The sequence below is a fragment of the Saccostrea cucullata genome, unplaced genomic scaffold (assembly GCF_032062105.1).
Source record: "Saccostrea cucullata isolate Sc308-1 unplaced genomic scaffold, CSIRO_AGI_Scuc_v1 ctg3647, whole genome shotgun sequence".
NCBI classification, from domain to species: Eukaryota; Metazoa; Mollusca; class Bivalvia; order Ostreida; family Ostreidae; genus Saccostrea; species Saccostrea cuccullata.
Window position 1 is genome coordinate 42,214 of NW_026938999.1, and position 27,328 is coordinate 69,541.

At 32.3% G+C, this 27,328-nt stretch overlaps 1 protein-coding gene across 1 annotated transcript in view; it reads right to left on the reverse strand.

The window, feature by feature from the left end:
* The window catches only part of LOC134252075 (uncharacterized), a 57,455-nt gene that overhangs the window by 20,395 nt on the left and 9,732 nt on the right, over positions 1-27,328 (reverse strand). The window contains exon 7 of the mRNA XM_062734511.1: positions 26,216-26,350. Within this exon, the coding sequence (XP_062590495.1) occupies positions 26,216-26,350 (135 nt within the window). The remainder of the gene's footprint in view (positions 1-26,215; positions 26,351-27,328) is intronic.

A 27,328-nucleotide genomic window follows, 5' to 3' on the forward strand; every position in this document is an offset into this window, starting at 1 on the left:
ATGGTTAAACCACAATAAATCTAATCGCAACTGATTGTCAAGCATATTTTTAAAAGAAATTGAGAAATTTAGAGAAATTATTTCTTAATATTTGAACCTAACCCGATCAAAATCGAACTAATCCCGATCAAAATTGACACAAATGAATAAAATAAATTCATAGGCTCTTTATGAATTTACAATGAGGAAATCCATTTTATTGTCAAGCTCAATAATGTGAACCCTTATTACACCTAATCAGACTAATGTCATTGGAAAAATATTTATTTATTTCCAATTATTGTACAATTATGGTTGGGATCGGTATAATTGTGATCGGAACTGGCCAAAATAAAAATACTAATTTCTCTAAAATCTATCATTTCAATTTCTTTTATAAATATGATTAACGATCATATTTCCCCATATCTGACTGATTTTAAGTAGATTTTAACCACAAATTAAAAAATATTCACAAATTATATTTCTTTAATAAATAAATTCTTATTTTAAAAAATTTAACATTCACACGGCTTTTTTTTTTACAGATTTTATTAGATATTCATTGGATGCATACATTTACAGCAAAAGTTTTACAAGAAAGCATCTTATTGTGGTGTAAATATTTATGCTAAATACTACTATATACAGGGTGTTTCAGAAAACATGCAACCATTTACTTTTCTCACCATATTGACATGCAAATAGGAACATTTGAATGTGTTGAAAATCGTTTTAATTCCACGGTGTTAAAATTTCACGATATCTTAAAAAGTACCAATCGCGACGGTTTTAATTCTACGCTGCAAGAAATGAATTCAAAATTTCAAATAAGCATTTAAAAGTTTCTAAAAACTAAAATGGCATTCACGATTGGTTTAATTTCGCGGAAAAATGATAAATCAAGAACATAGCGAAATTAAAACCATCGTGATTATTTGCCAATCTACAGTAATACTTATGGATGCTAATATCTGTCTTTGAATGCTGAAACCATTGTTTAAAAAAAACTACTCAGAGATCTATAAAATAAAAAGATGGTGTGGCATTTCTCCTAAAGCAGATTGTTGTGATATGAAAAATATTTTATAGGTATTTTGGTACAACTCGCTCAAGTTAGTAATGAAATATCCCACATTGAATCATTTGGTACTTTTTGCATATAGAGGATAAGTAAAAACAAAAAGGTACCAGTCTCATCGATGTAAAATTTTGTATCGGAGATACTACTTCCGCTATTCACACCAGCGTAAGAAATCACAGGCATCAATATTCAACGGCTTGAACAAAGAAGAAGGTATGGTTTCCATACAAATTTTGCCCTGTGATTTTCTAAAAAATGAAACTGGTGTAAAAGTTGAAAACTTGTGCTTTTTAAATAATTGAAATTCAATGCAGAAAAAACATACAAGTCATTTTTCTCATATGTGTTTTTAAATGCTAATTATGACCTCATAAACTTGTGTATTTTCCCGTATTTTTTAAAAAGTTACAGAAGACACCAATTTTCAGTGGAATTTTCTTTCAGATAACATTGTCCACAGGCATCGCCCACAAAGATCTTGAGATATGTGATTTGTTACTATATTTTGCACAAAATATCAAAAAATTAACGTGGGCAACGCCTGTGGACATTCTTTTCTAAAGGAAAAAACACTTGAAAGGTGCCATTTTGAGGCTTTTTCTGTTGAAAATAGAGAAATACTTAACATTAATGACGTTATATTTGCAAACTGGTAAACCTTCATGCCATATTCTTTCCTGATTTATCAGAGTCATTTATTTAACTATTATTTAAGCCAGTTTCAAAACTTTTTGATGTCGTTACATTTTTAGGGCGCAATAAAGCTAAAACCATACCTTCTTCTTTAATGAACTTGTGGACTTTTGGGTTAATTAAAGTTTGTATTCTACTTTTGTACACTTTTACAGACAGTTTTCAGGGAGCACGGTAGAAAGAAGAGAATTTTTGAAAGCAAAACACTTTATGAAGGATATGGAGATAACTAACAGTATACAGTATACACTAACAGTATACAATATCGAAGTCCATAAACAATACAAAATAGGAGCAGAGCGTACACGGATCTCCAAAACATCAGAGATTAAATCAGGTGTCATGCAGTAGTGAGTATCCCCTACGGACAGGTCACATCCACCCTATGCTTTTGGTCATGATTGCGGAATAACGCGGAATAAAGGAAAATCTGTCGACAATTCAGTGTGCTTATAATGGACTAACAATTAATATGTAAAACGTCAGAGACCTTACAAAATAATGACTTTAAACGAGACTGCTGATATTATTTCATCAACTTGTTTGTCAAAAATTTACCTCGAGCTCGTTTTAGACATAGTTCATACGTAGAGCATTTTTTGAGTATCAATTCAACTGATATATGTAAACGTCGTATGCAGGTGATGTAGGTATATTGCTGCATAAGTAAGGTAAGCTGAGAAAATAAAAATTAAAGTAATATACGCCGTATGAATGCCGGTTTGTATGTCAAACAAAATGATTAAATGATTTGAAACACATAAAGTGTAATGAAAAAATAATATTTCCACAAAATTTAACTATAAAACTCGATGTAATAACACAATAATAAAGCAATATCTGCAATCAAGAATTCAGTCTTTTCATGAATATTGATAAAGGAAGTGCGTAAACAGTAGGTCTAAATATAGACACGTATGTCCACGGGAAATTATAGACAACGAGGCACGATGCATTTTGACAACGATTATTAATAAAAGGTTAATATGCGTCATAACAGAGTATAGATGGTTGATACTGATTACATTTAAAGATAAGTTATATTAATAGTAACACGCCATCCATGTCAAAAGTGAGTTGTATCTCAAAGGGCTTACCTCGTTTTCTTGACGCCGTGTTTGTTTATCAATCTAAAAGTAGCGACGGCGTCACGTGGTGGATTTACTTAAAAATAGACATTATTCTCCTTGCAGGATAATAAATAATTATAATTTGATAACTTTATAACGATTTTTATTTAAATGGTGTAATTTACAGCATTTTCGTAACTTTTATTGGTAAACAAAATATGTACATTTCCAGCCATATTTAAAAATGGCGCACGTTATAGCGTATATTACTTTAAAGTCAACGGGTTTATCACAAAGCTTGTTTGTTAGATAACCATTAACGTATTTTTCAAGTAAAATATCCAGATTTGAAACAGATATGACAGACTCTGTGGTATCTTTTATCCAAAGCTCACCAGAATATGTAGTATGGAGATGTAGGAATGTATGTCCATTAGTACCCGTATGCATTTCAATTGATTGTTAGAAAATCTGGGGCTCGTAACATAAAGCTTGCTAAGTTTTTGACTTAAGTAGGGTCGTAAGTACGGTTTAGACATAATCTTAGGACCTGTCTAAGTACTACTTAAGTGTGTCTTTAACCGTAACATAAAACGAACTTAGCGAGTTCTAAACTAAGTCAAACTTATGCATGTTATGTGAAAGATATTTCATATGAGTCAACCTATGATTTTTGATTTTATATAGATATATTGCTAAAAGTTATTCAGTAAGGTTTTAATAAACTACATATTAATAGCCATTCTCTGTAAGCATTTAAACTCTTATATAGGGAGTGTGGCACGCATGGTCTTGGATTTTTATGAAACTTGGCATACATTCCTGTATTTATGTATGTACCTAAAATTCATAATAAAATGGTTGCTATGGTCCATGGTTACCATGGCAACCAACATACATTTTTCATGGCCTAAAAATCGCTAAATTTTGATGAAAAATGACCCTTTTTGACTTATTAAAAGTCTTTAATGGAACAAGCTATCAATGTGACTTTACCTTTTTGCCAAAATAGATCATTTTACAGTGCTTTAGAAAATTTTTAGTATTTCAGTAACTTTTTCCTCATAGAAAAAATATCACTCATTTATAGGTAGGATTTTTCTTGTGGAAAATTGTGGATTTTAGGCTCTTTTGAAAAGCCTGGTATAAATTTTTGCGGAAAGTTTGGAAAAAATGAATACATTGGTTTGAAAGTCCAAATATAGTTCTAATGTACACTACAAACAACTACTTGGTATTCATATTTAGTTTTCTTGTTACCATGGTTACAAACTTATGCTTTTTTCAAAATCATAGAAAAGTACAATTATACGTAGATGCAATCAGGATCCATGTAATTGCCTGAGTATTTTAAAAAGGATTAAATCAAATTTAGATATATGGTAAACAATAGCAAAAACAAAGCGAAAAATTAATTTTCATGACTAAGGGTCAAAGGTCAAGGTCAAAATGGCCGACTTTGATAGATATTTAAGAAAACTAAACAACATTTTTTCTGTGTCATAACTAAAATTTATGTTTTAAACAACAAATGAAGAAAAAAAAGTTACAGTTCTAGTCAACAATAACTAGCATCTTATTAATGTGTGTCCATATGGACAGAAGGTCAAAGTTCAAGGTCACAGTGGTATATAAAGAACTATGCACGCTAACTCTCGATTCCCGCCTACATTTTGCTACCATTTTATTCAATATTAATGGCAATTTAGCCATAACATCTCTATTAAATATAAAAAAAGAACAGTTAAATGGTATTTGATTCATTATTTTAATACCAGTGCTAAATATTAAATTATCCCTTATTCCCACTCTTGAAATTAGGGGCGGGGGGGTGGAGGAGTCGATGATATTTTTTATTGAAATCGGACTTTCAAGCATCACCATATTTTGAAAAAATCTTGGATGTAATTAAATGTTACGCAGATTTTTTCTCATGATTTACACAAATAAGTAAAACATACTAGTATATATATTTAAAAAATACACAGTTTTAGCTGTTAATCACTTTGAAATTGGGAGAAAATAGGCATTTATTTTCGTTTTTTTTTTTTTGTCTATAAAAATACCCCCCACCCCATGTTTTAACATTTTATTATCATGGGATATCTTAAAAAGCCAATGATCTTTTTTAATTTGAGTTTATACCACAACTTGCTTTGGCTTAAAATGACCCCTATTTATTTCTAGGTCAAAAGATAAAGGTAGAAAAAGACATTGTTTGTATGCAAACCTCTCATTTCCAAGTGATATCTAAAAAAGCGTTTAGGTTAGCTTAATTTTTGTTCATAACGCTCTATGGTCCCGCCCGCCCCACTTTAAGTGTCCCATCCCCGACCCAACCACCCTCCGACACCTCCCCCCCCCCTTCTTAATCTACAGAAATTCTTATCTCCTTAAGCAGGGGACACATAGTCTTTGAATAAGCTTGTTAATAATGCATTTATACTCGGTTATTCGGAATACTGGTATTGTAAATGCTGTATCCTGACCTCAATCCGTATATTGAATGTTTTTTATTGAAAACTGGTTTTACATTCTCCCTTTAGCTTGATGTATAATGTGAAAAAAGCTTATATAAGTACAGTTTTCAGGTTTTATTGATATAAAGGTAGGCATTTAAGAATATTGGACAACTATACACTTTACATATTGAGTGCAAGGCTTCTTGTATGTAGAGAATTGCGCTACAAGCAGGTAAAGACACTCTTCTGCTGTTTTAGTAAACTAATCCCTTGCTCCTAAATGTAAATTTTTAAAACCATATTTAACAAGCCGAACTTTTCAAGTGACAGTCAAAATGTGTTTTCCAGTGACTTTTTTTCAGAGAAGTTGACGGAAAAATCTAATTTACTTTGAAATGTCATTCTTAAAAAAATGAGATTTTAGCGATGTTGATGGTAAATATTTCAACACAAATATGCCTTGATCTACGCAAAAGATATGATATTCCCAAAGTTTATAATAATCTGTTGTAAACATCTGCTGGACCTCTTCGAATAATCTGCTATTGTGCTTGAATTAATTGTTTTTTTAGGGGGGGGGGGGGTTGTCAGAAAATTATTTTCATTATTAATAAAATACTGCTAGACAGATTATATATTGTACTGCTATAAGTTTAAATCATAATGTATCTTAGTCCAGAGAAATGATAAACCGTTAACTTTAAATTTGATTCACAGACAATTTGTATATCTGTGCAACTACCCCAATTATCAAAAATATATTTTTGACTGGTTGACAAAACATTTTATACTTGTTTATCCTGTTTAAAAACTACATAATATGTCTGCGTTTACTATGAGTTAGGGGACGACCTTTGATCCAGAAGGGGGGATTAAGTTAGGTTTATTTTCATGGCAGGACATATCATTTATTTCCAAAATGTTTTAGGGAAAATTATTAATTTTCTTCTTCACAGAAAAAAGTCTTAAGAGCAAAGAAAAAAAAACAATATATAAAATGCCCAAACTCTTTTTCATTTAGGAAGGGGGGGGGGGGGGGGCTTGAATAGGTAATTGTATAGGTAACAATTTTCTAACCCATATTTAATATGTATTATACCATGGGTTTCAAAAAATATTGCTGAATTTGAAATAACGACCTTTGAATGGAAATTGTAGCTATTATTCAGTATAATCCTCAAAAAGGGTCATCTTCCTTTCAGCCAAGGACATATTCAGTTTTTTAAAAATTATTAGTCTCTATAATAACATTCAGTTTAAAAATTTATTTGCTTTCTAACGCCGTATTCATTGCAATAAGACACAGTAATTTTTTTTAAAAAAAGCAAATTCAAAATACAAGTAATTTTGATATTTCAAGTTTATCTTGAATCCCGTTTTCAAACTCCTTAGACCTTGAGACTTATGCTTATGTACAGAACTGATTTCCTGAATTATGTAGTCTAGCTTGTACAGTTCACCATTTTTCACATATCAAAATTATTCTCTTGCATGTAGGATATAAACAGAGGCTAAAATTTGTATGGAAATTAAATTAACAGGAAAAACAGTTGGTTTTACTTGAATTCCTGGATATACAGAGCTGCATGCTGAAAATATGTAAACAACTTCCAGTCATTTTTGTACAATGATTTTTTTATCTTTCTCACTGAAGAGCTCACAATTATCAAAGGGAGATAATTCAATTTCAAAGTTATTGTCTGCAATTTTAATCAAAGAATTCTCATATTTATAGAGAGAATACCAACAAGGTTTTAACATGCATTTTAAAGTTAGATGTTATATTTCTTATTTCTTTGGGTAACATGAATTGAAGTAGCCGCATTTCTTTAAAAAAAATTTCCCAAATATTGCATTTTTTCACAAAAAATCAACTTTAGACACCGTTTCCATGGTAACTACTCCACATTCATATGATCTAACCATATTTTTTGAGGTAGTTTATGAGGTGGTACTTTCCATTTCATATTAAAATTAAAATTACATTATTCGGAATGATTGAAAACAAATACCACACGGTTAGAAAGTGGCGATTTGTGGTACATTGTAAATATTCACTACAATTGTTTTATCACCTGAGGTGTTTTCAGTTTACCTTTGTAACTCTTTTGTATTGACAAATGTTCACTTACCCTCATTATCGCAGACAAGAAAAGATAATCGAATCTATCTCTTTCTCTCTCGAACTGTATTGAGCCCTATCTAATTTCGAAATTGTCGCGTTCTACATTTCTACATTTATTCTACTTTACAGATACTTTTATAATAGTACTGTTACTGTCATTATCCTCTTTCTTTTCATATTTTCAAAGTTAACATACAGATCCATGGTTTATTGATGTGTTAAATTTATTTCTATAACGGAGGTTCCACTAATTTCAGACGTATCCCTAAATTAAATTTTGTATTTACATGTATGTTGTGTTGGGAGTGATATTGGAATCAGTGATCGCTCCCCCCTTCTCCCCACGAAAAAACTAAATTCTTAAATCAAAGTCAAATACAGATAATTATTTTCTACAATGCATAAAATGAATATAGGAATGTTTTAACATCGAAAGTAAACATTAAATAATTCTAAATATATGTACAAGAAAGTTAAGATATACTTAAGTCACCTCTACCGGCCGTCTAAGTTTTGCTTAGATTGCCAAATCTTAGTTCGCTTCTAGTTACGGTCTTGAGTTTTAGATTGTGCTTGAGTCCTTTTTAAGCATGCTCTTAGACTTAAGTAGCCTTTATATATGTTACGATCCCCTGATCTCAAAAAACCACATAAATAATGTTAATCAGAAACTCGAGCATTTTCTTCATGTCAGCTACAAAGTGCTGAAATGTGCTATTAGAATGTGTTTTAAAGTAATTTTTCAAGTGACCAATGACCAGGTAAGTGCATTTGTGAGTTCCATTTTTATTGAAAATGCTTTCAATATTTCAAAAAGCCTGGACTTTAATTTATCATTTCTACATGTAAATGCATGTGATATAGGCAACACTAGTCAGCCACGCAATACTAACTTGATAGGACCCGACACAGTGCTTTGATTTTTCTTATTTTTCTTTGATTTTGAAATCGTTTTGAATTAGCTGTTACTTATTGAAATTTATGTTTTAAGTGCATAAAGGCAAAACCCAACAGCCATACAATTCTACATTTATTGGACCCGACACAATGCTGTGATTTTACTTATTTCTCCTTGATTTCGACATCGTTTTGAAACAGATATTTCTTAATGACTCTTCATGTGTAGGCACTGAAGGTTTTTTGTTGGTTTAATAAACGACTTGATATCCTGTTTGTTAAATTTTTAAAATTTGAGTCCTTTGTAAAATGTAGTATCAAGGAAGTTCACAATAGATGGACAAATTTCAAATGCAAATTTCAGATGTTTATGACTGATTGCCAATTAAAGATTTTTTTTATCTCTGGATTGAATATCATAATGACAATTTTCCTGGCATGACAAAATTGTGCCATTGAATGTATATGCTGTACAATTTGATACATTCTAATGTCACACATCTCTGGACTGTGGATTGAACCTATACTTGCTCCTATAATTTGTTTGTAGTGTTGTCCATCAAATTCAAAGAACTGCATACAGGGTTATTTTTGCCCTGTCTTATTTTCACCCTTCCACACTTCATAACAATTTTGCCCCGTTTTAGATTCACCCAGTCAAAGTTTTGTTTCAGAAATACTACTGTATTCTTTGAATTCGCCCCGTTTTAAATTCGCCCAAATGAGGGTAGGGCGAAACGGGCAATATTTCCCTGTATACAGTATTGTTTTCCAAGACGCTTTACAGTAAGAAGGGTAGTTTATCGACTGTCTATTTCTGTTTTATTGACCTTTGTGTGTAAGCTCCGTTCACTGAAGAGAGAAGTTCCTAGAATTCAGCGTTTGTCACAATATATGTACGAGAGTTGATCCAAAAGTAATGTCACTGTGTCCATATTTTTAATATGTGGCGTCGTACCAAAATATGCAGAAAAAGATCCAATCAAAATTGAAAATGTTCATTGAATAATGTTCAATTGAATTCATTTTATAGACGTTTAAAACATTAAACATATAGGATGTCGCCGCGTCTAAACTAAACATCACATTTAAAAGTGTATATTGTTAGAATAAAAGACAAACACATTTCATTTAAAAAAGTATTTAAAAAAGTCTTATCGCCTAATATTTTTTAAAAAGACAATTTCTAGTCTTTATTTTAAAAAATAGCGACATTTTGGTTTTTTTATCACAAGCATTGTTATTTATACATGTATCTGATGTATTGAAGAAAGGAAATGTCGAAATGGAATAAAACGCCGAACTGAGTTTTAATGCGGTTTTCCTGTTAAATCGGGAAATCACCAGTAGAGACAATTACGATGGTAAATCAGAACCGCAGATGAAATAATCTGAAAACGAGACTTGTTCATAGAGGGTTTTGAATATTTTGGGCGGGTTGTGGGTAATTAACTGATCAGCTGAGGACAGAAAGACCGAAAGATAGGGGGTCGGGTGGAAATGTTCAATGGCGTTGACGTTGTCAAAAAAAAGAGATTCGTGTCATGCAGTTGAGTGAAATATTGTATGAGAAACTTTTAAGTTTGTATTGTTGTACTGTTCAAATAATTTTGATGAAGGACTAAATTAATGATAGAGTGTATGATTAATGACAATTATCTTAAAGAAAGTAAAATGTGTGAACGTGTTTTTTGAATATTAATTATTTTAATGAAACGATGGGAAGAGTTGTTTAAACTGTGTGACGGCGCATACATGTATCCGTCATATGATGTTATTGAGGTACGGCGATTATATTGTACCGTAACTGCACTTTGTATATAAACCGATTTTTTGTAAGTATATTTTTCAGGACTGATTTGAAATATATGTATAATTTTATTAATTTACTAGTAGTAATCTTTTTGAAGTTGTGACATTACTTTTGGATCAACCCTCGTAGTTGATAATGCGTTTGCTGGCAGTGTTAGACCTTCAAGTTTGTAAATAAAGTTCGTAGTGGCTTTGATATAAGTTGATGTTTTGTAATAGGGACAAGAAATTGATAATAGTATAATATATTAGCCTCGTTGTCGTATCACAATTGGTCTACCAGGTGGTAATTTCCTAATGTTGCTCTGACCGTTTATCAGAGCATTGTAAATGTTTGCTGGTATTTTGTTGGTTTTCGGTAAAAAAAAGTATAAATGCCCACATTTGAGTGAAGGTTTTTTTAATTTGTCATTAAGAAATGTAAGTTTCTTTGCCCAGTGACCTATTTGAATGCATTTCGGCAAGTTTATTTTGAATGTTTTCATGCAATTTGAGCATGTTGGGTTCAGATTGCATATTGTGTTTAGCTTGCAGTTGGCATTGTGCTTCTAAGACATACTGGTCCTTGTTCATGATGACAATTGTGTTGCTTTTATTAGCTTTTATAATAACAATGTCATTGCTATTTCTAAGGATAAAATAGTTTCCCTTTCAGAATTTGAGATGTTTGATCTCTTGTTTTTTTTAAATTTCCAAAGAGGAAAGTTCCAATTTTGTTTTATCTATAAATTACTTCGCTGCTTGTAAATGAAGGTTTGACGCCAGATTTTGTGTTAGGAAATGTGGATGGCAATGTCGTCTCCGGTATCAAAAAGAAATTTTCATCCGAGTTTCCTGGCAAATTCTTCAAAATCTTTGTTTAGAACTGAGATTTCATATTAGGATAAGTTGTTTCTTGCTAGATTTAGAACAGACCTTTTCCCTGTGGCCGTAGTTTGTGTTGTTGTTTTTTTTTTTTTTGCAGTGAGCTTTACATTTAACTCTCTATAGATAATTTCGGGTGTCCTTAGCATTTTTACATTGTTTCCTCCGTCAGTGAAAATTAGCAGCATCAGTCAACCTAATTTGTAAGAGTTTTATTATAGGACCCGACACTCCAAACCACACTTATAGGGCTGAATAATTTGATTTGAATTATGCAAGAATTGTAGAGTGTTCGGCTATTAGGAAGCCTTATCAGGGAAACAAATATACACCATAGTGTTTATTTTAGGTGAGACCTGATTAACTCGTCACCTATATTCATTGTTTGATAGGTATTTGCTAGTCATCTTCAATAACGACTACTTTATCTTTGTTTATCCAAAAACCTATTTTTTCACCCTTTTTGAAAAAGAACTAGAGGTATTGTGAACAATGAACTCACTAAATGATACACAAGTACCCCCGACTCCAATTTGATTATAATGGCATGTTTGTTCTGGCCGGAAAACCCAAAATATGTGTGGGATTAAAAAATAAAATAGGAGGTACACAATTGTAATATGTATCAAAGATTCTGTGTGAAAGTTTCATTAAATTTAACTCAATTGTATACGAGGAGTTGCGGATAAGAGATGGATACCCCAAAGCGTAACAGACAGACGGACGAAAGATTACAGTGTACCCTCCCACTTTTCAAGGCGGGAGGTATAAATATATCTGTTTGATTTCTAAAGGAAAATCCCGTTTGGTCTGAATTAATTACAACATTTGGAGGTTTAATAACCTAAGATTTTTTTATATCCCCCGCTTGAAAAACGGGAGTACATATTATAATCGGATATCCATCCTTCTGTCTGTTACGCTTTGGGGTAACCATGCTTTATCCGCAACTCCTCTTACACCACTGAATGGAATTTAATGAAACTTTCATATAATCTTTATTACATATTTCTATTGTGACCTCCTATTTTACTTTCTTATCCGTCATATATTTTGGGTTTCACATAGCAAAACATGGACACTGCAATTTATACACATATGGGATGTGGGGTATCATTTAGTGAGCTCATTGCTCAAAGTACCTCTTGTTATTTTAAATGAAATACAAAGTGAGCTTTTGAATACTCTGTCATATTTTACTGGTGCAATTTGAACTGTTTGAGGTATGACTTATCTTTTCTGTACAGAAATTTTGTATACCTGAACATCATTCTTAGAACCTTACGTTTTGATCTAAATGATTGGTTCTGATGTTCGTAAAAGTCAAATTTTGCATGTGGATAATGCTTTTGTGTGCTATAAAAATATTAAGACCAAGTCATAATGAATCTGCAATCTCACCAACCACAACATCCTACCGTTAAACAATTGGCTATAATCTTAACTTACATGTATAATTACCTGCCTCTTTCAAAGTTATTTCTTTATTCAGTCTTAGTTAATTAGGCGTGGGAGTTTCAAAAGGTTTCTAGTTCATTAGCAGCTTGTGTTTATGTTTCTTCCACAGTATCAAGTTTTGTGTTGTTAACAGTAAAAGGGATATAAAATGTATTTTTAATTTACCATCTTTGTAAAGTTTAATTTCTTGTAGTTTAAATTTTTGCATAGGACGAAGCATGTCTGATAAATCTGAAAAGGTTGAAAATTGGGCCTACATTTCAAACCTGTTGAAGTTTACAGGCTTAGACGTGGATGATGTTGTCCTATTCCTACTCTGAAATAGTGAGCTTTTTCTATGATTAGGGCAGTTGTTGGCAAAGTGACCTTCTTACACTTAAACAAAATTGTCTGTTTGTCTTTAAGGAGATCGAACTCTTCCGCTCTCTCTACTGTTTGACATGTATACCTATGTTCCCCAAACGAATATAGGGAACAAATTGTTTTTACTCTGTGTCTTATTTAGGTCCTCTATTTCCAATATAATTGTTTTCGTTCGGTTTCTTTTCCCCTATTATTAAGGTCTTCCGTCTTCAGCGGAAGACATTACTGTTATTCTTAGATTTAATTTCTTTTCCTCGTTTTTTAAAAAAAAATCTTGCCGTTTTTGTACACGTAGGTTCTTGGATATGACTTGCTCGATTTTCATAAAACTTTCAAGTCTGATAGAACATAAAAATCTAGACATATACTTTTTTTTATTTCGATGACGTTACTTCCGTTTCCAATAGATTTAAGTGAATTTTTGATGGCAAGTTAGTCCGCTAGTTTTCTTAAAAGGGCTTAAGATAGAAAATTCAGATTTTAAGTAATAATATAGCAATAAATGTAGATGTGCCAAAAATATTTCATATTTACCAAAATTGCTGCGAACGGAAGCTCGCTATAGGCAAAACACATATCAAAATTTAAATTTTTAAAAGCTTCTTTTACAATATCTCTTTACCTGTAAATTATTTGTCATTACATGTTTTTTGAAATCATCACTACTGGCGGTAGGGTAAGGCCATAATGGATGATCAACGTTTTAAATAAGAATAGAAAAATTCTTTAAAAATCTTCTTCTGCGAAACAACAAAGCATTAATTGTCATATTTTAATAGAAGGATATTGTGGTAGTGTAGATTCAAGTTTGTTCGAATCCTGATCCTTGGGAGTATGCGACGCCAAAATGAAAGTTAAGGCATAGTTAAAAGGCCACAGTAAATAAAAGGATTATTTAAGCATTATGTCTGGGTATTGTGGATTCAAGGTATTTCAAATCATAACCAATTTCTTTTTTAGGGGTAGGTCGGGATCACATTTGAGCTCTTTACTACTGAGTTGATACGTGTATTTGCTTTTTTCCTAACCAAAGTGCACAGGTGAGCAATGCAAACCATGAGCATCTTGTTAACGCACCTGAGCTGAAAGCTCAAGTGATATTTGCTGATAACCCACTGTCCCTCTTTCCAACCGTCTGTCTCTCTGTCCGTCTGTCAATTTTTCACATTTCAACATCTTATCAAGACCATCAGGGACAGTTTCTACCCAACTTGGCACGAAGTTCAAATCATTAAAAAAAAAGGGTCAGGTCCCCTGTCAAGGGGTGAAAAATCAAGAAACGGCAAAAATAGGATGGTGTCGTAAAGAAAACGTACATGTATCAAAACGTCCCTATGACCCAGAAAAGTTGAAACTTTAGTGGAAGGATGGCATGGTATTGTAACTATTGTACATTTAAATTTGTTAAAATCATGACCCCCGGGGATATGATTGGGCAACAATGGGTGAGCAAGGGGAAAACTGCTGTATATCAGCATGGTCAAATTAATCAGGTGAGCGATTTGGCTTATGGACCTCTTGTTTCAAAATTGTTACTTTTCAAGAATTTTTGAGAAATTGTTTTAGAGTTTTAATTATCCTTGCCTTGTACACCCCCGGTTTTAAATAAATTGAGAATTTCACAAAAGATCAATGTAAACAATTGTCCCAATTTTAAATGCTATTTCATGTATGTCTTGAATTACTGAGATGTTTCTTGTAAGCAATTGGGTCTTCAATAATTGTTTTATAAAAGAATGTGTGGACAAAAAAAAAATTATATGCAAAAGGAATGTATTATAAAGCATAACTATAAATATGATGAAAATATTTTTACTTAGTGTTTATTCCAAGATTGTTAAAACTACAATCCGACATCCTGTATATTTCGACGAAAAATTCCTCTCCAAGTTCATGTCGGATTACACAGGTTTTACTGTATTACCATAAAACAAGAGCAGGTAATAAATAAAAGAAAATTGCAAGGAACATTGTATTGAATTAATTGTTTATCGAGATTAAGAAATGTCGTGAAGAAGAAAAAAAGTGTTTTTCAAGTTAAAACTAAAACTACATAATGGTAGAATATTGGGAATTTGCATATATGATCAACATGATATAAAAAAATTGTAATTTTGGTGATAATTAACTTTAATTCACAACTTACCAACCTAGACCGCCTTCTGTATGTACATTCATAAATTATTCTGTCGAGGAAGCGATGTTAAAGGATGCTGCAGAAGCTATTGATTTGAAGCATGACCGCACAATTTCTAAAGAATAACTGTAAGACCTTGGAATAAGGTGCAAGATAACGCCAATGAATCAAACACTACAGAAGAGATTTTTGCGCATCTGGGTTCGAAACAAGAGCAGTATAAGAATGCACACAAAAGTTATAAAAGAAGGGAAGGGGGAAGGGGTGTGTACTTCTTCATTGATTTGATCTTTTCAAAATTAACTGTGTCTAGTTCATTCTTTACTTGAGAGTATGATACATTGATCCTGTAAAATCTGCTGATAACTTTGAAGTATTGTATGAATTCTCCACTCGCTCCTATGCTAAATATAGTTTCAGCTGACTTTTAAACAAACTGTGAACTACTCTAAAACTTGGAACGTAACGTTTTTTATAAGAAGAATGACCAAAGAAATAAAACAACAGCATCGGAGAGGATAAACCTTGAGACGGGCTGGCGGGGCATAAGAGAATTGTGGTATAAAATGTCATTGTTAAAGCTCAAATGTTTCCAAATATATTGTCTGGAAAAGACAGACACATTGTATGAATTTATGAAATTTACCTTTGACCTTTTGACCTCAAAATCAAAAAATGTCTTCTTCAGTCATAGAGACTATTGGTGTAAGATTTCATACCAAAGGCTTCTCAAGATATCTTCATGAATCGAAATAGCTACCGTAAATCTGGAAATTTTTACGTCGATTTATTTTGGCGAATTTGGGTCAAAAAGCTGTTGATTAATTTTTACGCTTCAATTTTTTGCGAATTGTTACTGATGCTAAAAATAAAAATCACTGAAAATTTTTATATCAGGTTATTTTTCTAATAATATGCTCAGTTATTATACCACCAATATACTCGCAACGTGGAATGAAATTTCAAAATCGCTCCAAAAAAAATTGATAAAAATACACTGAAAAATGCACTGAAAATAATTTCTAAATCAATTATAACAAACATTTTAGAGGTTGTGTATGCCTTTTAACCTAAAATATAATCCAAATGAAGAAAAAATATAAATAATTTTTTCAACGTTCAGTTTTTTTTCTCACCTATAATTTACACGCCGCGTTTACATTTGGAACTTTCTAGTAAATGCACTGAGTTTGAGTTATTGCCCGTGTTGATACACGGTTAGATAAAATGACAGTTCTCTCTTTATTGGCAAATTAATTGATGCAAATAATTAACAAGAGGCCCACGGGCCTTATAGGTCACCTGAGTATCATGTAACAACTTTCCAGCGATTGTATTTGGTTCTTGTTTTAATCCAAAAGCCATGAAATTCACAAATTTTGAAAGAGGCACCATTGCTTATCAAAGGGCATATTTCAACGCATTAATTTATTTTTAGTCAAAGAACACCCATGGTACCCCTGACCCAGTCGCCCTGAAATTATCTATTTTTGAAAGAGGCCCTTCTCTTCATTATAAGGCCAGCATTTTTTTTATGTTTATTTTTTTTTTTTAATTTAAGTAATTTCAAGACATATACACCTGTCTCTCCCACTCTCATACCTGTTGGAGAAATACAAATACACACATTTATAAACATTTAGTATAAATACAAAAGGATAACTACACTTCAATATACGTAGTTATATACATAAACATAAACTTACACAATATGCAATGCATATTCAATCAGTAATTATATTAAGAGTTATTTTTGGACACATAAAAAAGACATTTCCACTTGGACCATCTATTTTTGTAAAATATATTTCCTGACCACTTTTCTTTCAAACAATAGTAATTATTTAGATATTTTAATATTTCATTAAAAACAATATTATTGTTCTTTCTTGATTGTTGAAATAAGTATTTCTTCACTAGTAGGATAATCAAATTAATTGCCATATGATCTTCTTCCAAATTACCAAAAATAACAGTTTTGACATCAAATACAATTCTTGTACCAGACTTTTGAAATATTCAATCTGACAATGCTAACCAAATCACAGAAACCTGTGGACATTAGAAAAATAAATGCTTGATTGATTCTGGTTCTAAGTTACATATTGAACAAAGTGGTGATTTTTTTTATTTTTGACAGATATAGGTTCTTATTAGTACTTAATATTCTATGGATAATTCTTTAATTAAACCACATAAGTCCTGACTCTTTTGTTGTTAATTTCAAGTTTGCATAAACATGTTTCCAATCAAAATTTAACTCTAATTTTAGATAAGTATCCCATTTGTTTTCACAAATAGGTCTGTGCTGTGTTTTTGACATCAAATAATCATAAATATTTCTGGATCCTTTTCTGTTCTTACAAAGTATTTTTACAAATTCAGGTTGATATGGTTTAACAACAGTATAATATAATATATTTTTTATGTTTAGGTTTAGTTAAGAACATGAGAATTAAAAAAAGTCCCAAAGGAGAAGGAAATAAAAAAAAATTGATAAATCAATCATTAACATTTGTACATTCATTTTTTATGCTATTCTAATAGGCTCCTTACCACTGGACACATAATGCTTACAAATAGGAAAGAAGAACATTTAATTGCTTATTTCATCATCTGCCAGTTTGGGCCAGTTATATAAATTTTGTGATGTTGGTCAAAATATATTTTAAAAAATCAATTCTTTAAAAGTCTTTCAATATATCTTCATTTTTTAAATATGTGTTAGATGAATGTGTAGACATTGTTCTAAAATTTACCTGATGCCTAAAATTATAATTCTTATCATAAAACAGACAGGCAGTATTGGGATGTAGGGTGAACGTTTTTTCAATTAAGTGTAAAATAATTTCTCTGGCTGATACAAATGATACTACATGCCTGTATATATTTGTATATTCTTGCCTTTCAATAGTTGAATTTTTTTTTTATTTCTTCAGTTACTTATTGTTCATTTTTTCCTCACATGGACTTAACTTCTCCCATAGTTTTATTCATTACATCTGATGCATAAGCAACCCTTTTCTGAAGAATGATGCTTAGACTGTAAGCTATAACAGAGACCTAAACAATGTCGCTGGCAATATGCAATAGCTACCACGGGCAGTTTAAAACCTGGGAGAGGAAAAAAATTTACAGACAGATACTTTTGAAACGAATACATAATTATCTCACCAGCATGTCATTGTGCAACAAAGTCTTCAGCATTTTATTTGTCCGTTGAACGGACAAAACGTTTTGAATGGCACTTGTATCGATGAATTTTACACTTAGCTTTTTTTTACCCGCCGTTTCATCTTAAAACCGGAAGTACGAGTTCGTAAATTTGAAATCTCGACCCCGACTCATATTTGACATCGGAAAGAAAAAAATTGTTTTATTTTTTTTCTGAAAATTCAAAACCTTGAGTGGAGGCTTTGTACAACTGAAAATAAAATAAATCCTGGCCTTAAACTATGTAATTAGGTCATTAGCATATTAACCAGGAGCAAAGGATAAGATGTTCAAAGAATTCATGCAATTCACTATATAATCAATAAAGCCCCACCCTAAAACAAGAACCCCTGACCCTGGGGCCATAAAATTCACAATTTTGATAGAAGCACTCTTCCTCATTATAACTATGTACTTAGTTAGTTTATTTAATACCCAGGAGCAGAGAAGAAGATTTTCAAAGAAATAATGTATTTTCACTATATAATCAATAGAGCCCAGCTCTAACACCAGAACCCCTGACCCTGGGGCCATAAAATTCACAATTTTGGTAGAGGCACTCTTGCTCATCATAACTATGTACTTTGTTGGTTTATTTAATACCCAGGAGCAGAGAAGAACATTTTCAAAGAAATAATGCATTTTCACTACCTACTTATTTAGCCCCGCCCTAGCACTAGAACCCCTGACCCCAGGGCCATGAATTTCATAATTTTGTTAGAGGACTCATTGCTGATTACAATAATGGAAACAGTTCGATTGCTTAATGTCCAGAAGTAAAGAAGAAGATTTTTAAAGATTGCATTAATTTTAATGGTTTTTGGCCCAACCCCTCAGGCCCCAGGGGGGCAGGGATCATGAAATTCACAATTTTTGTTCCCCTTCACCTATAGATGCTTTGTGCCAAATTTGGTTGAAATTGGTTCGGTGGTTGCAGAGGAGAAGCTGAAAATGTTCAAATGTTAACGCACGACGAATGACGAACGATGCACGACGCACGACGAACGACGACGGACGAAAACAGATAGCAATAGGTCACCTGAGTTTACTCAGGTGACTTAAAAAGGGACATACCGCCTCAGTGCTTGTCAAATAATCGGACGATATTGCATATAATGAGGGCAATTTACACTCATGGGTAATTAACTTGTAGTTATATAGTAGACTAGCTAGTGTAAACAGGTTTCTTTTAAAAATGACCAGTGCTTACCGACGCCTATTCACTGAGTTAAAAAAAGACACGAGTTCCCAGATATAAATTCTTCACATGTTGATCTATTTTTAAGAAAAAAAAAATTGCAAATGCAATGCACGCGCAAATTTGCTAGAAATTTATCTACAGTAAAATTTTCCAGATTTACGGTATAGATATGTTAAAACAGACATAACTAGTGCTAATTGTAACGGGGACCGTTACAGATGTTCCCCAAACGCTCCCCAACTCCCTTTTGGTGCTATATTCCCTGGAAGCTTCATTAAATCAGACACACTCGATGCATTTGAGACTTTAACTACGTTTACCCAGAAGTGTACAAAGTTAATTCAAATTTTAGCATTGCACGCGTGCGCATGTGAATGCATGTGTGTAATGACCATATCATCTTGTCAACACAATCTATATATTTTAATATACTAAATATTAAAGTATTTAATCCAAAAGTATTAAAAAAGATGTGCTCATTCAAGTGTTTTTTGGATTTTGCTCATTTCACGTGCACGCACGTGCATACTTGAGCATGGTGACCATACCTTCTTGTAGATGTCCGTTACATCTATCTATGTTCTAAATCCCACCCCGTTTGGTTGAAAACCAAGGGAGTTATAGCTGTTTAAAGTTTCAGCCAATCAGATTGCAGCGCACGTACATGCACGTGTATGCATGTGCATGGTGACCATATTTTCTTGTAGTAGACCAGTATATCTATCTATGTTCCAAATCCCATCCTGTTTGGTTGAAAATCAAAGGAGTTATAGCTATTTAAAGTTTCAGCCAATCAGATTGCAGCGCACGTGCATGCACGTGTGTTCATGATAATTGCTATATATCAAGTTGTAGGATATTGTAATGCATGGCTATTTTCAAAATTTCAAAGGATTTCGTCAAAAAACAAGAAAGATATTGAGACTTTAGTTTCAGCCAATCAGAGCAAAGCGCACGTGCATGCGCGTGAGATCTTGCTATTTTGACCATGTCATATTGTCTATGCTTCTACTATATCCTTATGTTATAAGTTTTAAAGCATTTCATCAAAAATTTAAAAAGTTACACCAATATCAATTAAATCGGTCATTTCACATGTTGCACGTGCACGCTCTTGCAAGCACGTGCGCGCAAAATGACCTTCGTTCCGCAAATCTACATAACATGTCTACTGACCCTAAAAACATTTCACCTTAGTCGGATGTATAGTTTACGAGATCATTCCCGGACAAAAAAGTACCCAGGAAGAAGAAGAAGAAGAAAAATAATAATAACTAGAAAAGAAACTCGTTGCGAGCAACGAGAGGTCTTCCGTCCAATTCTGGAAAAAAAACCCCGCAAAATCGAGCTGAAAAGTGATATAACTTTTTATGGAAACAAAGGGGATTGAACCCGGGTCGCCAGCGCAAAAATCCAAAGCGCTGACTATTACACTATTGAGACCACAGCTTTAAATATACATTTATATACTTCTGCAACAGTACATCTGTCTTAGAATAATGAAAGGCGGGTCACTATTCATAATTTTGCGTCAAACGAATCGAAGAAATCTTCGGGCCTTTTTCTTTGGAATGTTCCATTAAATAGGTGTGATAGTTTCAATGGAAATAAAAAAAGAATGTTCGTATAGCTTAAATTTCATTGTTAAGAAAGTATATTTAACGCATTTACACATTCCATATCGTATATAGATAGCTAGCACTAAATCAGTGAAACTGCTATAATTTTTAACTGATTTTTATTTTGCTGTTTATCCCTATAATGAAATATCCCGATTACTTAAACTTTCATGTACAGCTTGAATTGCTTCGCCGAAAAGCGTGTCGCCCTACGACGGTCAAGGAATCAGACACCATTTATGTTTAATAACTTGAATGAGATCATTGAGACAATAATGATGATATAAACTCCATTTAATTATCTTTTTAGATATTGTTTTCTTATTTCTGTCTTTTCTATTTGTTTAATTCAAGTGTGCATTAGGAAAACGGTGGTTACGTTTAATACTTACTATATATGTTTCTTATTAACTATTACTTATAACTATGGTTAAAAATCTGTTATTCCGCAAAAAGTAAAAGATACTAGGTATCGTATTTCATTTGCACATTTAGTCTTTTCTTTTTCTACTTTGAGAACCAGCCAAAACCAAATATAGAAGACGTTTGAGAGCACCATGGATTAAAACATAGTTTGACACACGTTTGCAACGTAACAACGACGTGACAATCCTAGTATTCCTTTACACTCCTTTTATCCTTATTTTACTTTCGTTGAAGCAAACGCTCTGCTGCCTCCGTAAACCCCTATTGCGAAATGTCGGAGTTGACAGAGACAGTCGCCATTTTGGACCCACTTCAGATTTTTGAATGTTCATTTCTAGAGTTTGGATTTATCAATATTCAAACAAATTATATAGTAAGCATTATAAGAAGGGTCTCTATTAAAATTCTAAATATCAATGAAAAATATTGAAAAACAAAAAAGTTAGAAAATACGGACTTTTTAATTTCGCTTCCGGTAGCAACCGGAAGTACCGACGACACACGAAAAGGTGATTCGTCACATTTAAAAGTCATCATCTATAATCTCTTACAAGTCTCCAGTTAATATCTTAAACCATTTTCGAAAAAAAGGGGGGACAAAATTGCATTTTAAAATCAGAAAAGTGTCAATAACTTGGAACCAAAGGTGAGTATTCCAAATATTCCTATCCATGCCACAACTTCATATAATGACGCATAATTCCTGAAATTTTCACAGAAAACTACTGAATACTTTTCGAGAAATCGCGTGCACAAAATTTTGGGGAAAAAAATAATAATAATAATAATAATAATAAGAAACAGTAGAATCACTAGAAGGTCTTCCGTGAAGACGGAAGACCTTAACTAGATGCGATCTCGTTGCAAGCAACGAGTAGGTCTTCCGTCCGATATCTGATGGAATAAGACCTGTGTTGGGATAATTCCACTGATAGGATAAAAAATGTCAGAAAGGCACAAGAATTCTTCAGAATATGTTTAGAAACACAAATAAAATGTAGGATCTATCAATTCCAATCAACTTCCGGTTCTACTTCCTCACTTCCGGTGCGACCGTATGTGCTCAAAACTACTTTCAACTCTACATCAAGCAAGCAGTAATCATCCCTGAAAGTTTCGATGGAAAATACTCATTTTTAGACAACTTCCGGTTTGAACGAACCGTACTTCCGGTGAAAATATTAAGATGCTACGCATTCTTTAAATCTCTATAATGAACAATTACATTCATTAGAAAATAAAAAAAATCGCTATACATGTACATGTATTTAAATTTCATGTACTTCCGGTTTACACCGGAAGTGTTGACGGAAACAATGAACAAATTAAAAGTATGCATATTGTTAGGAACATTATTTTGACCATCTTTTGTTCAATATTGCTTATCAAAATATTCACGCTTCTCGAGATATAAAGCGTCAAAGATATAACATTCTAGCCCCCTGTGACCCTTTATAACGTATCATATGATCAAATTTTTAGTATATTTTGTTGCAAATTGTTAAGTTGAATATCTTTGCTTCAGTAATGTATCACAAAATATTGATCATTAAAGAGTTTAAGACGAGAGACTTTTGGCCCCTCTATGTCCCTAATTTGAAGATGTTCTTGATATCAAATGAAAGGCCTAACTATATTGCACATTTTTATTGTATATGTCTTAACAAAATATTCACAGGTAAAAAGATATAAACGAAAACGTATCAATTTTTGCGAGATGCGTATGAGCCAATTTTTCGAGCCCAGGCGAGCGTCGATGCCTTTTCACCTGGAAAGCTCTATATGCAAAATGTCACATCTCCTATCCTTCCTCTAACTTCACTGAAAATCTCAAGTCGATATCTTCAGTCGTTTAGGAGGAGATCTCAGGACAAGCCGACCCTCTAAAAATCAGAAAATCGTCCATATCTCACGGCCGGAAGTGACGTCATCAACGTCGAAAATTTCCGACAAGGTTCAGATGAATATCTATCAGATCTGAAAGTTTTGTGAAAATCGGGCGAGCCGTTTCCGAGAAATCGCGTGCACAAAATCGGTAAGAAAAAAAAATAATAATAATAGGGAAAAAGAAACCGAACGAAAACAATAAGGTCTTCCGTTGGAGACGGAAGACCTTAATAATAATAATAAGAAACAGAGTAAAAACAATATGTTCCCCAACTTCGTTTGGGGAACATAATTATGAATAACATGACCTTTGCCTTAGAAATTTTGACCTCAAAATCAACAGTGTTCCCCTTTTATGTCAAATCCATTTGTGGTTTTTATAATTTATTTGCAATTTTTTGGACAGTTTAATGGTAAGTGGAGCATTACCGGAAACGAAAGTGTTACAGAGAGACAGAAATACAGATGGATGCATGGACAGACCGGCCCAAAATTAATATCCCTCAATTTCAGTTAAAGCGATGGGCAAAGGCAAAATGATTTTGAAGCATGCTATACATTCTTTCATCTTTCATATTGGATTTATTACTGGAGGAAAATAATTTAATACGTTGATTAAGAACAAATGATACAAATAAACTTTTGCCTAAAATTTTGAAAATAATGACTTGGTCCATCTGGTAATGAATTATATGAATAAGTTTGACCGCGAAATTTTTAAATGTTTTATTCAAAGTTGCACAAGAATGGAATTTGAAGCGAAAAGTTTTGTATAAAATAATAAGGATGGTTTCAGGAGGGTTGAATTTTGAACGTCACAGAAAGTTTACAATTTCTTTAGATTCTGGAAATTTATTATTAGAATCGTTTGCATTGAAGTTAGGTAAACAATAAAAACCTATCAAGGCCTCCATTCGAATTTTCAAAAAAGTAGGACATAAACACGCCATCAAATATCTTTATACTTGTTGGAACATATCTTGTTGTCTTATTTAAGGATACACCAAAGGTTTCCAATAGGCAAAATTATTTTGCTTGTATTTGTTCATTATCAAAGACAACATATTAAAAATATATATTATCTAAAACCTTGTGAAATTTACTATTAAATGATTCTAATATAAACTTGCATTTCATCTAATTAAAAATTTATTCATATCTAAATGTAAATATTACATTTATATTTTATGAATCAACTGTTTTGTATTCCAGCTCTAAAAGTCATAACTTTGCCTTAAGGTAGATAAAAGATTGAACGTAAAAACCTTAAAATCTTTAGAAATATCTCAGATTATTTTTTTTTTATAAATCTTCAAATTCAAAAGTTACATCCATTTGGCCTTCAATGTTCAATTTATTACCCCATTTATGATTTTCCCCAATAGTTCAAGAACTAAACATGATATCAGAAAAAATGAACACACATTTGAGGTGCAATGTAGCCAGTTTTCAGAGAAATTGGTCAATAAATAAAGAAGCTGAATCCTTTGAAATAATACCACCAAATGTCTGATCTTACTTTACGGTAGAGGACAAAAACACATGATTACACAACCAATTTTGCCAAAGCTAGAAATTTATGACACCTTGGAGATTCAGCTTTGGATACCTGTCACTTATTCATATTCCTATGCATATTCATAAGAATGGGAGGTTCGATTAGATAATCAGCAAAAGTTTTTCATGCATTATAAACTAGTGATTAACATCTCTTTCTCAGCCAAAAATCTTAAAATTAAAATAAAAAATCTTGAAAAAAAAAGCATTTGGTGTATCCTTAAGGAGATCATCTTATTTATTTAAAACAAGAGGTCCAGGGGCCACAGCGCTCACCTGAGCACATCGGTTAGGAAAAAGCACATATCAGAACAGAACTGAAAATTCACCGAAGTTGGGATGGGGTGGGGTGGGCTTGAAATTTAACCCCCAGGGGGTCATGACTTGAACAAACTAGAATCTACACTACCTGAAGATGCTTCCAAATAAATATCATTAACCATGACTTTGAAGTACTTGAAAAGTAGATTTTAAAAGTTTCTCATATATATATCCCTATTTAAAACTTTGGTCAGTCATTTTGGGCCCACCCTAGCCCCCGGGGTCATGATTTGAACAAATTGGAATCTACACTACCTGAGGATGATTTCACATGAGTTTCATCTTTCCTGGCTCAGTGGTTCTTGAGAAGAAGATTTTTAAATAAATGTTATTAATTTTTCACTAATTCATAATTATCTCCCCTTGGAAGAGGGCATGGTCTTTCATTTGAACAAACTTTAATCACCTTCACCCAAAAAGTTTGGTTGAAATTGGCCCAGTTGTTCTTGAGAAGAAGATGAAAATTTGAAAAAGTTTACAAGGACTACGATGACAACGACAACGACAGACGCCGGACAAATTTAGATAAAAAAAAAGCTCACTCCAGCCTTCGGCTAAAGATTATTGTGTTTATTTTGTTGATTTGTATTATTACTTATTAAACGTAATTGCATGTCCTTGAAAAAAAATAAGCTTCATAATAAATATGTAAATGACTTGAAGTTCATAAAAACATATAAATAGTTTAAATAACAAAAGATCATAATAAAAAACTGTTTCTAATGAACGATGTGCAGTATTTCTATTCTTGATAAATTAATAACCAAATAATAATATTGCAGAAATATTTGTGGGGGTTAAATTTCGTTTATTTCGTTGTTAACAATTATCACCGAAATTAAATTCCACACGAAATTTAATATGAGTATATATTGAATAGGGTTACTCTCAAAACAACGAAATTAAATGCCAACGAAACTTTTTTTGATGACGAATCAACGAAATTTTATCCCCACGAAAATTTGTGATTCACAGTATACAGTTTATGAATAAAGAGAAAGATTTTTTAAATTTGCTCGTAAATAAGTTAACTATGTTTATTCTTACTTATCTCTTCCCATTGTTTTTTCATCCATTGATTTACAACCTCAGAAGTATAATCGTTGTCACCAGTTTCTAATACGAAACCCTCTCTTTCCTCTGGATCTTCATTGACGACCGTTTCTCTCACCTCTATAATTCCTGAAATTAAATATTATTTCTATGAGAACTTCATTTTCCAATAACTACAAAAGTGTGAAGTATTATGATGAAATAATGACGAGTATAATATTTCGTATTTTGAAATTCCTAATATTTCGAAAAACCAAAATGATTTTGAACTACAATATATTTATTGGATTCCGAAACTTTAAAAGAATCCTTAAAAAAAGTACAATGCTGGTTCCAGTTAATGTTCAATCAAGTACTTTTCCTTACTCCGCACTAAGATATTAAAAGAAAATGAAGGAGAAACAACTTCAAAAGCACTGTGCAACAATTTTTATAAGAAGTGACGTGAATCAAATCGGGATTCTAAAAAATTCCAAAGAACTTTTGGATAAGTTAAAATCACAAGATTTTACCAAAATCAACAGCTTAAAAACTTAAAAACTTTATAATTTAAAACACAACAATACCCCACGATAAATTAAAGCCCAGGCTTTTTAATATCATTGACAGCTGCTTGTTCAATAAAAATGAAACGCGTAAATTGTCTTAACTGGTCAATGTCAATTCATTTGCAAAATTATTTTCTTAAAACACATTCTGGTTGTAAAGACAAATACTCTGAAGTTGACATAAATGAGCTGCTTGGGTTTCTGATTGACAATATCTCTTATTTTTGGAGACCAAGGTCTTCAAACAATCCATTGGTATCCCCATGGGTACCAACTGCGCTCTGTTATTAGCAGACTTATTTTTGCATTCATATGAAACAGAATTTGTGCAAAATCTAATGCGTAAAAAACACTTGCTGTGGCATTCAACTCGATATATCGACGACCCACTGTCAATTAACAATGGTAATTTGAAATTATATGTCGATACGATATATATCCTGGTGAGCTTGAGATAAAAGATATCACACAGTCTGACACATCTGTCTCGTACTTGGATATTTTAATTAGAAAAGACATTAATGGTATTCTAACAACCACGCTCTATGACAATTAGTTG